Source organism: Vicia villosa, linkage group LG6, assembly GCF_029867415.1.
Source record: "Vicia villosa cultivar HV-30 ecotype Madison, WI linkage group LG6, Vvil1.0, whole genome shotgun sequence".
Taxonomy (NCBI): domain Eukaryota; kingdom Viridiplantae; phylum Streptophyta; class Magnoliopsida; order Fabales; family Fabaceae; genus Vicia; species Vicia villosa.
This window is the reverse complement of record NC_081185.1, coordinates 135109096-135122617: the sequence shown is the minus strand read 5'-3', so window position 1 is coordinate 135122617 and position 13522 is coordinate 135109096. Positions and strand designations below refer to the sequence as shown.

Below are 13522 nucleotides of genomic sequence, written 5' to 3'. Positions count from 1 at the left end.
AAAATGCATAATTTCAACAGTAACAATATATAATTCACCATTCAATCATCAACCACAACGATTACATACCATGACGAACATACGTCCAAAACCACAATTCGAAAGTATCATAATACACTCAAATCACAACACACAGATACAACACAACAATTACACAAACACCACATCAATTATGGTTCATCAATCGATTTGATTTCTCCAAACAACAAGCAATTCCAATAAAACCAAACATGGAGAAAAAAGCAATACAATTAGACATAATCATAATCTACCTTATTGTCATGTGAAACCCATATATAAGAAGAACCCCACCCTTACCTTGGTATTCCTAGCGATGAATTCTTCAACCTCTACTATGGTGTTCTCCCTTGAGCCTTAGCTTTTCCTCTTCTCCCTTTCTCTTTTCACGTACTGACAACTTCTCCCCTCCACTTCTCTTTTTCTATTATGTTATTAGACTAACTAATTAAAATAACAATAATAATTTCCACCAATTATCTAATTAAATTAATATCCACCTAATATTAAATAATTAAATGATTACTAACTAATATCATTCAATTAGTCATACTCCCTACACCACCAACTTCTACACTTTTTCTCACACCCCACTACCTTAGTTCTACTTTTAAGATCACTACCTCACACAAAGGTAGCTCAAATACACCAAAACACCAAACAATACCACACAATTACCAATTATCACATAATTAAATTACGAGAACTAATTAAAATAAAATCGGGGTGTTACATGCGTTGTCCACTTTGATGATGTGTTTGGTATAGGATATCCTGATTTCAAATAAACTTGAACAAAATGTTGTGTTTTTGAAAGCCACCCAGTACACATGATGCGTTAGGATGGATTTTGAGGTGGCTTACTGCGAAGTGAAAAAATGTTTTCGAGAAATCGTATCTTGTCAGATCAATACACACTCTATCATAAGCACTTGCCATAAGATGTCACATTTCTGGGAAGTACAACCATTTTTCATTTGGTACCGAACCACTAATACAAGGAACAAGAGCATTGATAATGACATCGTAATTTTCTTTTTGTCCTATATAGTGATGTGTATGATTCCTTATGTATCGTCAACTTTTGTATATGCTGATAGCGGAAAAATTGATAGTCCTCCTCTCCTTTACTGAGCAAACCTGAAACAGCTTGAAATCCAAAGTTGTTGTCATCTTTAACATCTACAATCCGCTCAATGTATATATGCATAAAAAGAGGCATCTCTTTAATATGGATGATTTTTGGTAACAACGGTGTAGGAGATGGTTTGCTATTGCTAGCACCCTTTAAAACACTTTTTGAGATTTTTTCAGTTGGAGAATTTAGAAAATGTGAGTCAACATGTTGAAAGTATGAAGAAGATTGTCTCGTAGAGTTGTCATTAAGTGTTGGTTTGACCTTTTTAAGGGCAACCCTTTGTTTTAACTAGTTACGACGGTGGTCTCAAATTTGTTGTTTCTGGATAGGCAATCTTCCTCAACTGCTCTTTGATATGCAATTTTATGATGTCATCAGCTTTTGAAAATCTTTCTTTGACTACTTCCCATTGGAACATAATAGTTATGTGATACTTACAAAGTAATACATACGATGTAGGAAACATTATAGCAACCAAATTCATCAGTAAGGTGACACGATTGGTGACAATTACATTTGACATGTTTTCTTGGTCGTTCAACATAGTCTTGCACATTTTCAAATCTCATGTAACATTGTCCTCTTTTTCGGATTCCAAAAATGCAAAACAGACTGAAAAAGTAATCTCTATAGAAGTAACACCAACAATTTCCAAGAGTGGGAGTCTATACTTGTTTGTTTTGTATGTTGAATCAATTATGAGCACATTGAGAAATGTGTTGAATAACTTGATGGAATCGGGATGAGTCCAAAATATATCTCGAACAGTGACTTTATCCTCACAAACTTTGTACCTAGAAACATATTGGTCATCCTCTAAAAGCTTCAATAGTTGTTACCTTTCTGATCTTAGACCTCTTACTGCCTTGTTGTTTCTGGCACACACATTGTATACTTGCTTTATATTTGAAACATTTTGAGGTCTTTTATGTTTCAAAGTTGCAAGTATGTTTTCCGACACCACCATGTTTAATGTCATGTTCAAAACAAGTTTCTTTTCCTCCGGAATAAGGTGGCATACAATGGAATGACTGGATAGTTTATCACTCAAGGCATGATTATGTATATCAGAAACCACATTAAATGTTTTTCAATCATTTGACTTACGGTATCTGCACAATTTAAAAGAACACTCCATTTTCTCGATCCGGTGTCATCATGTTTCAACTTCCTAATCAGTGGTTGGTATGTGTCACTTCTTTCACATCTCATTGTAATAAATTCGTGTCTTATATTAGAACTATTGTCGGACCTTTTGATTGCAGCGCCAAACCCCAATTTCCCAACCTCCATGCGGGCCCATTATAGCATAAGACAATAAGCTATTGCTTAATTGTAAATTATTTACAAACATCTACCCCGACAATAATCGGTTTAGCACCCTATTTAACAACATCCTTCACTTCATCTGGTTCAACATCACCTTTCACGTCATTTGATTTAACATTATTCTCGCAGTAACTTTGGAAAACATATTCAGGTGCACCATATTTAATACAAAAATCATAACAGAAAAACAGATTAAAAATTCAAAATATCAAGCACATCCGAAGATGGATCTCTTGAACAACTGAAACTGAGTCTGGAGATGAATATTCGGACTCAACGTTCATTTTTTCAGCTTAAAAACCACATTAATGCAAAGGATAGGGATGAAATGAATGAACTTTACCATAAATTTCAGTTTTTTTTTCCTCCCTTTAATGTGATAAAATACAATAATGATGTTTTAGTGTTGAAAAATTGATTGAGAATGGAATAAATTTTTTCAAGGGTTTTGACAGTGAAACTCCATTTGATCATGAGGAAGAAGAACATACAAGGTAGTGTTTTATTCAATTTCCCACTTGACATATCTGATTTAAACACATGGATTTTCCATTAAACTATGGCATTTGTCCATTTTTCTTGTTTTATGGAGAATATTTTTTTTCAAAATTAGAGAGGTTATAAGAGTGTCAAAATTGACATTTTTAAAATACAAGGGGTATCAAATGCAAATATGGAAAGGTCGGACTAATTCCTTAGCACATTTGATTTGCTTATTACCGTAAACATCGAGCTACATCCAACACAACTTTATTTTCACCTCTATAAGCTCGCCGCTGTTAGTTTTGTTCAGGTCTAAATTCTATTTTATTTTTAAACTAAACATGACTTAGTTCTTTGATCTTGATTTATCACCTAGATATGCTAAGCTATGTTTACGAGTTTGAAAAGGAGAAGAGGACTTTCGAAAATGAATTTTTATAAGAAATATTTAATATTTTTTTAAAAATAATTTTGTATAAAATAATAATAGAGTATTTATCATTACTATATTTTTTTATTTTTTAAATACTATAACAATATAAAAGATATTATGAAAATTTATGTAAACCTTCCAAAATCCTTCAAAGCTCTCCTTCAATACAAATTTTAAATTCTCCATATTATGACATTTTTAAACCCTCCCAACCAAAATCATTCAATTATTTCGACTCAATCCTTCTATTTTTTCAAAGTTCTCCCTTCTCTTTTCCTCCAAACTCCCAAACATAGCCTAAGAAAAATAGAAATACTTTTGATTCCAAAGACTTGGATAATGAATCTCAATATAAATTATGCAAAATCCCTTATGAGATATTAAGTTATATGTTCGTTTATAGGGTGATCAGATATTAAGGGATTTGAGTTACTAAGGAATGCTATTCTATCCATCTTAAAATCTCATATATGGACTGAGACCCCCAAACTATCCATCCAAACATACCCTAAATTTCAATTGTGTTTTGTTGAAAATGTATTTTGAAGAGATGTAAAATACACATAAAACATCATTTTAGCAAATACACCACATTACATACACAACTAGATAGTTGATACTTAATTAGCATGACTTGCATGTCTTCTAATTTATATAAACTTTTTCACAGATAAAAGGAGGGGAGATGGGGTATGCATCCCCTTCCACATAAGATACTTGACATGATAGTAAATAGAAGTATCATACATTGCTCCATGTCTTGAAAAGTAGAACCAAAAGTATAAACTCATGAATAGTATAACAAATACTGCAACTATAAGTAAAGCCTATTGACGTAAATGGTAAAAGCAAAACTGTCATAGAAACTAAAAAGTCAAGAGGAAATCAATCACACAACTTGGTAGTTTTCTGTGATCAACTGAGTTCGCTGAGCAAATTTGGGAGGATTACCACCCTTGAGTGGTATGATATTTGTAACCTGCAAAGAGAAGCAAAAAAAGGTTAAGATCTCATTACAACAACATTCAAGCTAATAATATCATATCTTATCCATAGCAGCTGATGACAGGCGGCAAAGGAGTTGAAAGAAAAGAACTTCTATTTAGAGATGAAAAACTTCCCAGCCATACAAACATCTTTGGGTTGATAAATGTGTCAGTTTCAAATTTTGATAAATTGTTCCAAATTACACTCCATCCACTGCCCCTAATAAAATTGAATACCATAAAGAAAAACACAAACCTTCAGGTCACTAAATGTCTCAGTTGCTGCAAAACGAACTGAAATGGGAAAGAATGCTGATGAATCGGCTTGTGGAACAACAAACTCCATTGACCCACTGCCAAATTTTTAAGATCAGACAAAATAAATTGAAAGCTTAAAATTAAATCTTAAAAAGTCACTCCAAACATAGCATACCTGCGATTTGAATTATCAATCAAAAGGACAGACCACTCCAAAATGGAATTCCTAGAGTCATACCTGCAAAGCCAATTTTATTAGGTAATTATCGAGTGCACAAAAATGTAAGGAGTAAAATAAAATGATTTAGAATTATAAATGTAAGTAAATATGAAAGACGTCAATTGGTGATTTTGGGAGGGGAGGGGTGATGTGGGAAAGCAAAATTAGTTCCATCAAACAGTCTGAGCAGTGGTGTAAAGCTCCCTAATATTTACCATGTGTAACAGATCCTACTAACCACAGACCAAAAACACAAATCACTGTTGTCCCTAACAATTGTTCAGGGAAGAAAAACAACAAATTACTCACTTCCATTCTCCATCAATCTGACTAACAGATGGTGCCTCTCGAAGAGCTGGAAGAGGTACTGAAACCACAACATTCCGCAGATCAAACATTGATGAAGCCTCATATTCAATGCTGACATAAGTTTCATTTCCAGAAGAAGATGGCCAACAGTTGACTGCATTAGAAATATATACAACACTGTCAGTTCTTATTGCATGAAAATAAAGTTGTTGACCACATTAATGATAGATATTAACTCACTTGTCAGGGGCACCATTGACTCATCGGTGCTTTGCATTCTCCACCTTAAAAGACCAACACCTGCAGCATCACTGCCTTGACTAGTGGGGAAAGGCCTATTGGGATCCTTTAGACCTAGTATATAGTCATGGGCAAATAGCTCTTTATTCATGTTAGGGTGTGTCTTGAAAGAGATGGCCTGATTATCACCAGTTTGGACCTGCAAAAACATGGCACCATATGCAAGTACCAATACTTTAGTTGTCTTCTAAAGTGATATATACATGAACTGTGTTTCACATGAACTGTTTTATCAAATGATGATGAGATTAAATGAAACAACTATAACTTTTGTATGTCAATAACTCATTTTTTCTTATAAATAAATAAATTCCTGGTTATGCAAATCAGCAGCCACAGGACAGAAAGCTTGAGAAAGATAGTAAGTATACAATACCTGAACTTGAATATGTCCATCTTCTTGGTTAAGAATTTGCAGAGACAGTGTGCCTTGAACATCAAAACTACCAACTCCGCCATCTCGTTTCAGAGTCACATTTAATTTCTCCTCAACAGTTAAAGTGACAGGATCGGTAAGTGGTGGGGCAGCTGTCCGAGACTGGCTAAGTCTTGGCTGAACATCTTCAAGAATTACCTCACCTTCTGCTTTCAATGATTCCAAAAACTGATTTGTCTTTTGAGATTTACCAAGCTTCATACCAAGACCCTTTGGCGGAGCAGCAGCAGATGAAGTTGGACGACCTAAGGAAGAGAATAGGAGAGTACATTAATGAAAAAATAACTCTTAATTCTGAAACAAGATAATTTGGGCATAGAATAAAGCACAGCCTTGGAGATTGCAGGATCTATTGCCATTCTAAGTAGTTACATTTACAAACATTCTAGATGAATTTGTGAGAATCTATGAAAACCAACCTTTAGGTTTGGTAGGAAAGGAGTCAATATCAGTACTAAATCCAAAACCAGTTCCAGTGCTAGGTATGCTAGAATCACTGAAGCTATTTTCAATTCTTCCAGAACCTATTGATCCAAACCCTCCTTTATCACCTTTATTCTTTTCAATCTGCGCAGTAAATGTATTAAGTTCAATTAAATTATGAGCAATCCCAGACTCAACTTAAAAAAATTTTAAATTGTAGTCCCCCGATCATACCTTGCTTTTATCAATCTCATTGGCTTTCCGCTTCATCACATCCTTAGTTTCATTGATCTTACTCTGCATAACCAGCTTGTGCAGCTTCTCTTCGTGACTTTCCATCTCGCAGTATTGCTTAACTTGTGCAACAGTCACATTTTCCTTATGCCCAAGAGAGATGACTTCATCAAACGCAAAAATCAGCTCAAAGGCATGTCTGCAGATACCCTCTTCGTCAAGGGAATAAGAATATTCAGGGACCTGAAAATATTAAGAAATGAACTGAATTTGTGAAAGCATTTTGACAAAAGTTTAATCCAAGGGCTTTAAAGATTTGAAAAGGTGAAATACCTCCCTCCCACTAAAAATCATTTCATCAATCCTAAACCTTCCTATTGAAATCAATGTAATAAACGCCTATAAATTTCATTGTAATAAACGCCTATAAGTTTCAATGTACTAAACGCCATGTTTAAATGAAGAAGTGGAGCTTATGCATCTCATAAGTGTACCATTAAAACCCCTTGAAAACACCAACATGACAAAAAATTAAAACGGCACAAACATTCTAGATTCAGGCTAGCATGTCATACCAAATTAACGACAAAACTAATAATGCTCCTAACAAGATGAAAAGACCAATCAATTGAAAATAAATGGATTTGAGAAAACAAGAAGTCAAATTTGAAGCATCAAAGAAAGAATACAAGTTTGGAGAGAAGTCTCAGAGTATCCAAATCTTCCAGTATGTTGCTCTGTTTGTTTGTTACAAGTAGCAGGTATAGAGCTTCAATTGGCTGGTAAACATAGCGCACGTTCTCAGTCTCAATATATGTGTGCTGTTTCCCAGTACCTATCAGCTTGGGAAATGCTGCTAGAAGTCCCTCAATTCTTATACGAGACATATCCACAAACTGTCTAGAAACCAGCACTGTAAACAAAAAGCAAGAGGTTTAGTGGCATAAGGATATGGGTGTTAAATCCATAATTATTTAGGCACCGTCAAATAAAACATCATTACAGGACTCCGCTGCTGTTTATAAACTAAAAAATTATTCTGAATGTCAAAGCGAAAAAATTAACCTCCCAATAATAAGCTGCAATATTAAGAATTAGACACACAAAAAAGATGGAATAATTGAAACAGTAAATGGATTTCATAACTCATTGGTCTATGTGATACATAAAGTGAAGAGCAGATAAATTATACATATCAAAGCAGTCATATATCAAAAGATACCTATTATATTTTCTGATTAAGACTTGTAACATATATTAGTTATCTTAACATCAGTGACCATGTTTTCAACCAAATCAAAAGAAATTACTTCATTAGAAGATTTTCCACATGTCCAACTCCAACGAATGTATCTACTCCTGGAAAGGAACTACCCCGACTGGAACTAATTTCTTATATATTTCTCAAAACCCAGTAGCATGTGTTTCATAATAGTGAATAAGGGGGAATCCGTAACAATTGCAGCAATGTACAATTGCAGCAATGTAGAGAGAATCTAAATACCTCATTTGTTTTAATCATGAAGGGTGTGTTATAGCTTCAAAAATCAAATATTATAAACAAAGATGAGCACATGTCTAGCCTACAGTTAACTATGATAAAAAGTGGCATCTCAAGAGCAATATATAATATATTTAATATGTTTCTTTTCCCTGTAGTGAAATTTATGTTTACTTAAGTATAATACAATGACTGCAAATGAAAAGTGAGCTAGACACAAACTATCAGTGCTAATTACTCTTAAACTAAAGGATAAAAGACCACTGGTGAATGGGAGCTGAAAGCAACTCACCTTTGCCAGACTTGCCGACAATGGATGCAGCAAGAACGACCTGTAAAACAAATAAAAAAAACATTTGAAGAGACAAAAAAAACTCACGATACAAAAGAGAAAATCAGGAACAGATAGGAATATCTCTTATTTTTCTGAAGCCGATAGATGTTTGTTTCTCCAGTTTACTAAGGCTGCGTTAGAGAGTGGGGTTTTGGAGGGGAATTTTGGAAGGCGTAGTCTATATTTTGATATTTGATAATTTTAAAAAAATGAAAGAGCAACTCGATAAATGATAATATTATGCTTCAAACACACTTAATTTAATTTTAAAAACATATTATAGAGTCCTTGATTTAAAAAATAAAAGTAAGTCCTCCAGTCCACTCTCCTTCAAAACCCAATTTGCAAACAAAACCTAAAGGAAATGTGATTGTATGGCCTTTGTATAAACCCTGCCTCGCCCTCACAAATTGAGCCTATACCAAACTAGCAAACAACTTGCTCATACAATCAAGCTCAGCACATTTCTGGATGAAATCAAATATCAAAAGTTACATAACTATATTCAAGGTAAAAGAAAATCAAACACTACTTAGCAGCATAAGCTTGCACCGGAAGATCCAAAGTTACCCGTAATGTAGAAGAAAAACCATGCTAAAAACTTACTACAGAAGAGAATTCATATGAAAGAACTAAAACTCCCATGGTCTTTATTTACAGATCATGAGTTAAAACTGTATACATATAACAAAATTGGAGTAGCTACAGGCCACCCAGGCCACTCCAGTATCAAAATTATTCCATCAACGTGAATACAAGTATACAACACACAAATAAAAAATAAATACTGAAATCAAGAGAGAAAAAAACTAATAAAAGTAAACTGGTTTCCTAAGCAATGCAAAACATGAGCAAGTTCTCAAATATTATACTAGCGGTGAGTTACCATTTTGTTCGATTGATAATTGAAATGAGGAAAACGTTTCTTCTAGTGTTGAATTGAATCTGCAAAAAAAAAAAAAACAATCACATTGTTAGTTAGGAGCTATGGGATCACGAAGCAAGGTTGTAACATCCTAAATTTTTTGGAACATTAATAAAACCAAAAGGGTATGTTTACAAAATACCAATTTTTTTATTCTTTTCAAAACCGCCAATCAGAGTAATCACATATAAAATAAATGTACAGATTAATTTGAAACAGGGTATTACGCTAAAAAAACATCTTACAAGATTTTAAACACAAGTTTGTAAGCAAACCCAAATCTTCACAAAAAAAAATTAATATACTATCCAAAAAGACATAGCATCCAAAATAAAGAAAACAAAAGTGACATCTAAGTTGATCCGCAACAACCCGCCGAACAAGACTGACATTGCATATTACCTACAGACTAGTACTAGACCGGCTAATTAGGATGATGCATGCGAAACTATAATGCCTTCAACAGTTGTGGTGGTAATCAACCCAAATTATAAGAGCAAGGGTCACCATCCGTAAACAAACATAATAACAATAAAGCATATATATGAACACAGCGTTCAAGAAAATAATATGGACAATTAACAAGAAGACCCAAACTACATGTGATATTAATAAACACTACACAAACTCCACATATTATCACAGACAACATAACATTAATGTTTGGTCGACATGAAAATGAACATCACCACTCCCTCGTAAGGGCAATTATCACCACTCCCTCGTAAGGGCAATTATCACCACTCCCTCGTAAGGACAATTATAGTCGCTCTCTTGCAAGGGCATTGATCACAGCTTCCTTAGAAGGAAAATTATCACTACTCCCTCATAAGGGCTATTATCACCACTCCGATAAAAGGGCTATTTTCCCGTAGGAATTCATGACATGCATGCAAAATACATAGCTAATACCAATCACTCTCACTACAACAATTTTATTAAAAATTTCACCAAATAATATTCAAACAAGCCTATATATATTAAGAATAATCAACATAAACGACTTCACCAAATCACACACCTCGTCAATTGAATACAACACGCATTTTACATAATCACATATACACCAGAACTGCATAAACACCATTAATCGAAACAATTCAAGTATTGCACCAACTCTGATCACTTTTCTCACACCTTTACACAATTGAAATTCCTAAATTAAAATTTAAAGTATACTCTAAATCCTAAGGTAAGGTAATGTAATGCAGTGATTGAATTGATAAGTAGCAGAGAGAGATCTTACCGATGCAGGATCTGAGATTCGGTAGTGCAGATCTGATCTGAATCGCAGAGAAAAGGATTAACGTCACCGATAGCAGAAGAGAAGAAAGGAGGATCCGAAACGAAGCTAGTTAATCTAACTCGGGTCCGGTGTGTCTAGATGGACCCCCCATTAACCTTATTCGAGTTAATTAATTAAATTTATTTATTTATTTTTCGTATATTTGATTTGCAATGACTAGAAATGAATTTAATATTATTTGTCAAAACTTTTTGAAAAATAAATCACTTTTTGATATGATTTTAAGAAACTTTATTCTGTTTGATACTAGTACAATTTTTTTAATAAGTTAAAATCTAAATTTACAAAACTGATTTCAAATAAAAGTTGTTTTTATTAATTTATCTATAAAATAAATATTCTCAATTAGATAGGTAATTAATAACTTTTTAGGTTACAAAATCAAAATAAATTAATAAAAAAATACGAAAAAGAAATCACATTATAATTTGGTTAAAAAGTAAATATTTTGTTTAAAATAAAACAAAAAATAAAAAGCAATTTAGAAGATTTCTTAACTCACCCCATTGTTATGAAGCACACCACCGAATTGACGAAATTGTCCTCGTGCTTCCGTAGATGCATTTCCGAAAGCACATTTTTTTTGTTTAATGTTGTATTGTTCCGTAGATGCACTTACGGAAGACTTTCGTAGATGCATCTACGGAATCAGCCCAGACCCAAAAAACCAAAACCGCAACATTTTTAACCATAAAAGACTCAAGCATTGATTCATTGATTGATCGGTATTACAACGAAATTTCAAACAGAAAATTAAGAGATCTAAGGTATTACAACAGTTAAAACAATGTCATCTGATCCATGCATCATTAGACCGAAATCGACGTCGTCTTCAACTTCATCCCACCAACGTTGCTTTTCTCCGGTTTCAAAATCGGTCCTTGTTCTAAGCCTCTGGATCTTTCGAATGACTTCGCCGGGTTTGTACTCCCTCTCTAACTGAGTCATCAGAGTCCTCTTGAGTTGGTCGAAGGTATGGATATTCCAAAACATAATCGGTATATGGGGTTTGACCGGAGAGAAAATAACATGCTCATTCCTTCTACGATATTTCGGTTCCGGATCGGGACGCCTATATGATGTTCGCTGCCATGAACAGGGCCTTATGCGAGACATTTTTGTGTTTGTATTTAGGATTTGCGTTTGTGTTTGTGTTTGTGTTTGTGTGCAATGCAAATTTAGAAACCTCAAATTTATAGAAGCCTTTGGAGACTATGGACCACACAATCTCTGTCACAGAATATTCCGTAGATATATCCACGGAAGGGTCATAGATTTCTCCCTTCCGTAGATGCATATACGGTAAACACCCATAATTTTCTATGTAACACCCTTCTGTAGATGCATCTACGAAAATTTCCCTGCTATTTTTTTGCAGAATTCAAAGCAATAGCAGCAGTGGCATGTAATAGTATAAAACACATAAACACATAAACACATAAACTATAAAAAAGGATTATATTGCAATGGTATACAGTGCATAAATTACATTTTGAAAACAGAAAATACATCAAAAGAATTGTCGCCAGTTAAATCTATTGGTGGTTCCAATTTTGACTTTTCTGCATTCGAGATTTTTTCAATATTTTTCAATCTTTCGAATTCATGCATCCTATCAACAAAAACATCCGGTCACGTTTCGACAAGTTCGGTATGATGAAGATTCCATTCTGGTGACGTAGGTGGTATGGGGCATCCCGGTTTCAAGTAAACTTGTACAATACGCGATTTGGCGAGCCATCTAACATATATAATACGATCAATTGGATTTGTAGGAGGTGCGGAGCGGAAAAAAGGTTTCCGAAAAACCATAACGCGTCAAGTCAATGCATACCATGTCATATGCGCATGCAATGAGATGTCTCATTTCCGGGAATCTCATCCAATGCGAAACCGGTGCGTAGGCGCCGCCTCAAGGAACAAGAGCTCCGTTGACCGATTCAAATTTGGTTTCGTCTCTAAATACCCACGTATACGAGTCTTTATGGTTCACCAATTCTTCGATAAGATAATGTCGGACAAGCTCATAGGCATCCTCTCCCTTACCAAGCAAAGTCGATACGGCCCAGAATCCGCAATTACCATCCCCCGCCACATTTACGATCCGGTTGATGTATTTTTGCATAAAACCGACATCTCGTCAATGAATGGAATTTTTGGAGCAATTTGTACATCTTCGACTGATGGAGCAATAGGTGTTGGAATCGGAACTTTTGGATCAATAGGTGTCGGAATCAGAGTGGAAACTTGTGAAACTTGCAGTGGAATAGGTGTTGGAGGCGGTTTGCTTAAGCGAGCTCCCTTGTTTGAACTCTTTTGAGATTTTTGCAATTTTGGAGTAGGTGAGTCGGGAAAGCGTTTGTCATCGTGCTCACAATATGAAGGAGACCGTGTTGTCGAGTTGTCATTTGGCATAGACTTCACTTTCTTCTGAGCACCCTTTGTCTTAACGGGTTGAGACAGCGGTTTTATGTCGGTTGTTTCGGGAATCCAATCCTCCTCAATTGTTCTTTGATGTTTAATCTCATGTTGTCATCAGCCTTCGAAAACCTCTCTTATATCTCCTCCAATTCAAAAATAATAGAGTTATTCGAATCTTCTTCGATACAATCATCATCATCAAAACTAAGTCTCTTCCAATGAGGAATGACTTCATCCATTCTTATTGGCTCGCCTAATCTCACCTTTTTAGCAATAACACAAGCACACGGGAGACCATACGTGCTAGTAATAGTGCAACCACACTTTGCGCTATTGCCACCAAAGTTTCACCTCATTTCGCCTCGTGAAAGATATAATTCAATCCTGCCCGAGACATATTGCCAATCAATTGAGAGTAAATGATGTTGTCCTTAAATCGATGCTCCAAAATCGTAATGCTCCGACCGA

General features: G+C 34.7%; 1 protein-coding gene across 1 annotated transcript; it reads right to left on the bottom strand.

Moving 5' to 3' along the window:
- Positions 1-3954: 3954 nt before the first annotated feature.
- LOC131610117 (coatomer subunit delta-like) lies at positions 3955-10720 on the bottom strand. Its single transcript, XM_058881988.1, has 12 exons — positions 10574-10720; positions 9289-9347; positions 8361-8400; positions 7257-7480; positions 6568-6810; positions 6330-6477; positions 5851-6155; positions 5415-5613; positions 5175-5328; positions 4821-4883; positions 4644-4740; positions 3955-4380 (listed from the first exon to the last, which is right to left on the bottom strand). Exons 2-12 carry the CDS (start codon positions 9289-9291, stop codon positions 4291-4293), a joined length of 1566 nt encoding a protein of 521 aa, XP_058737971.1. The 5' UTR covers positions 9292-9347; positions 10574-10720; the 3' UTR covers positions 3955-4290.
- Between the last annotated feature and the right edge of the window lie 2802 nt (positions 10721-13522).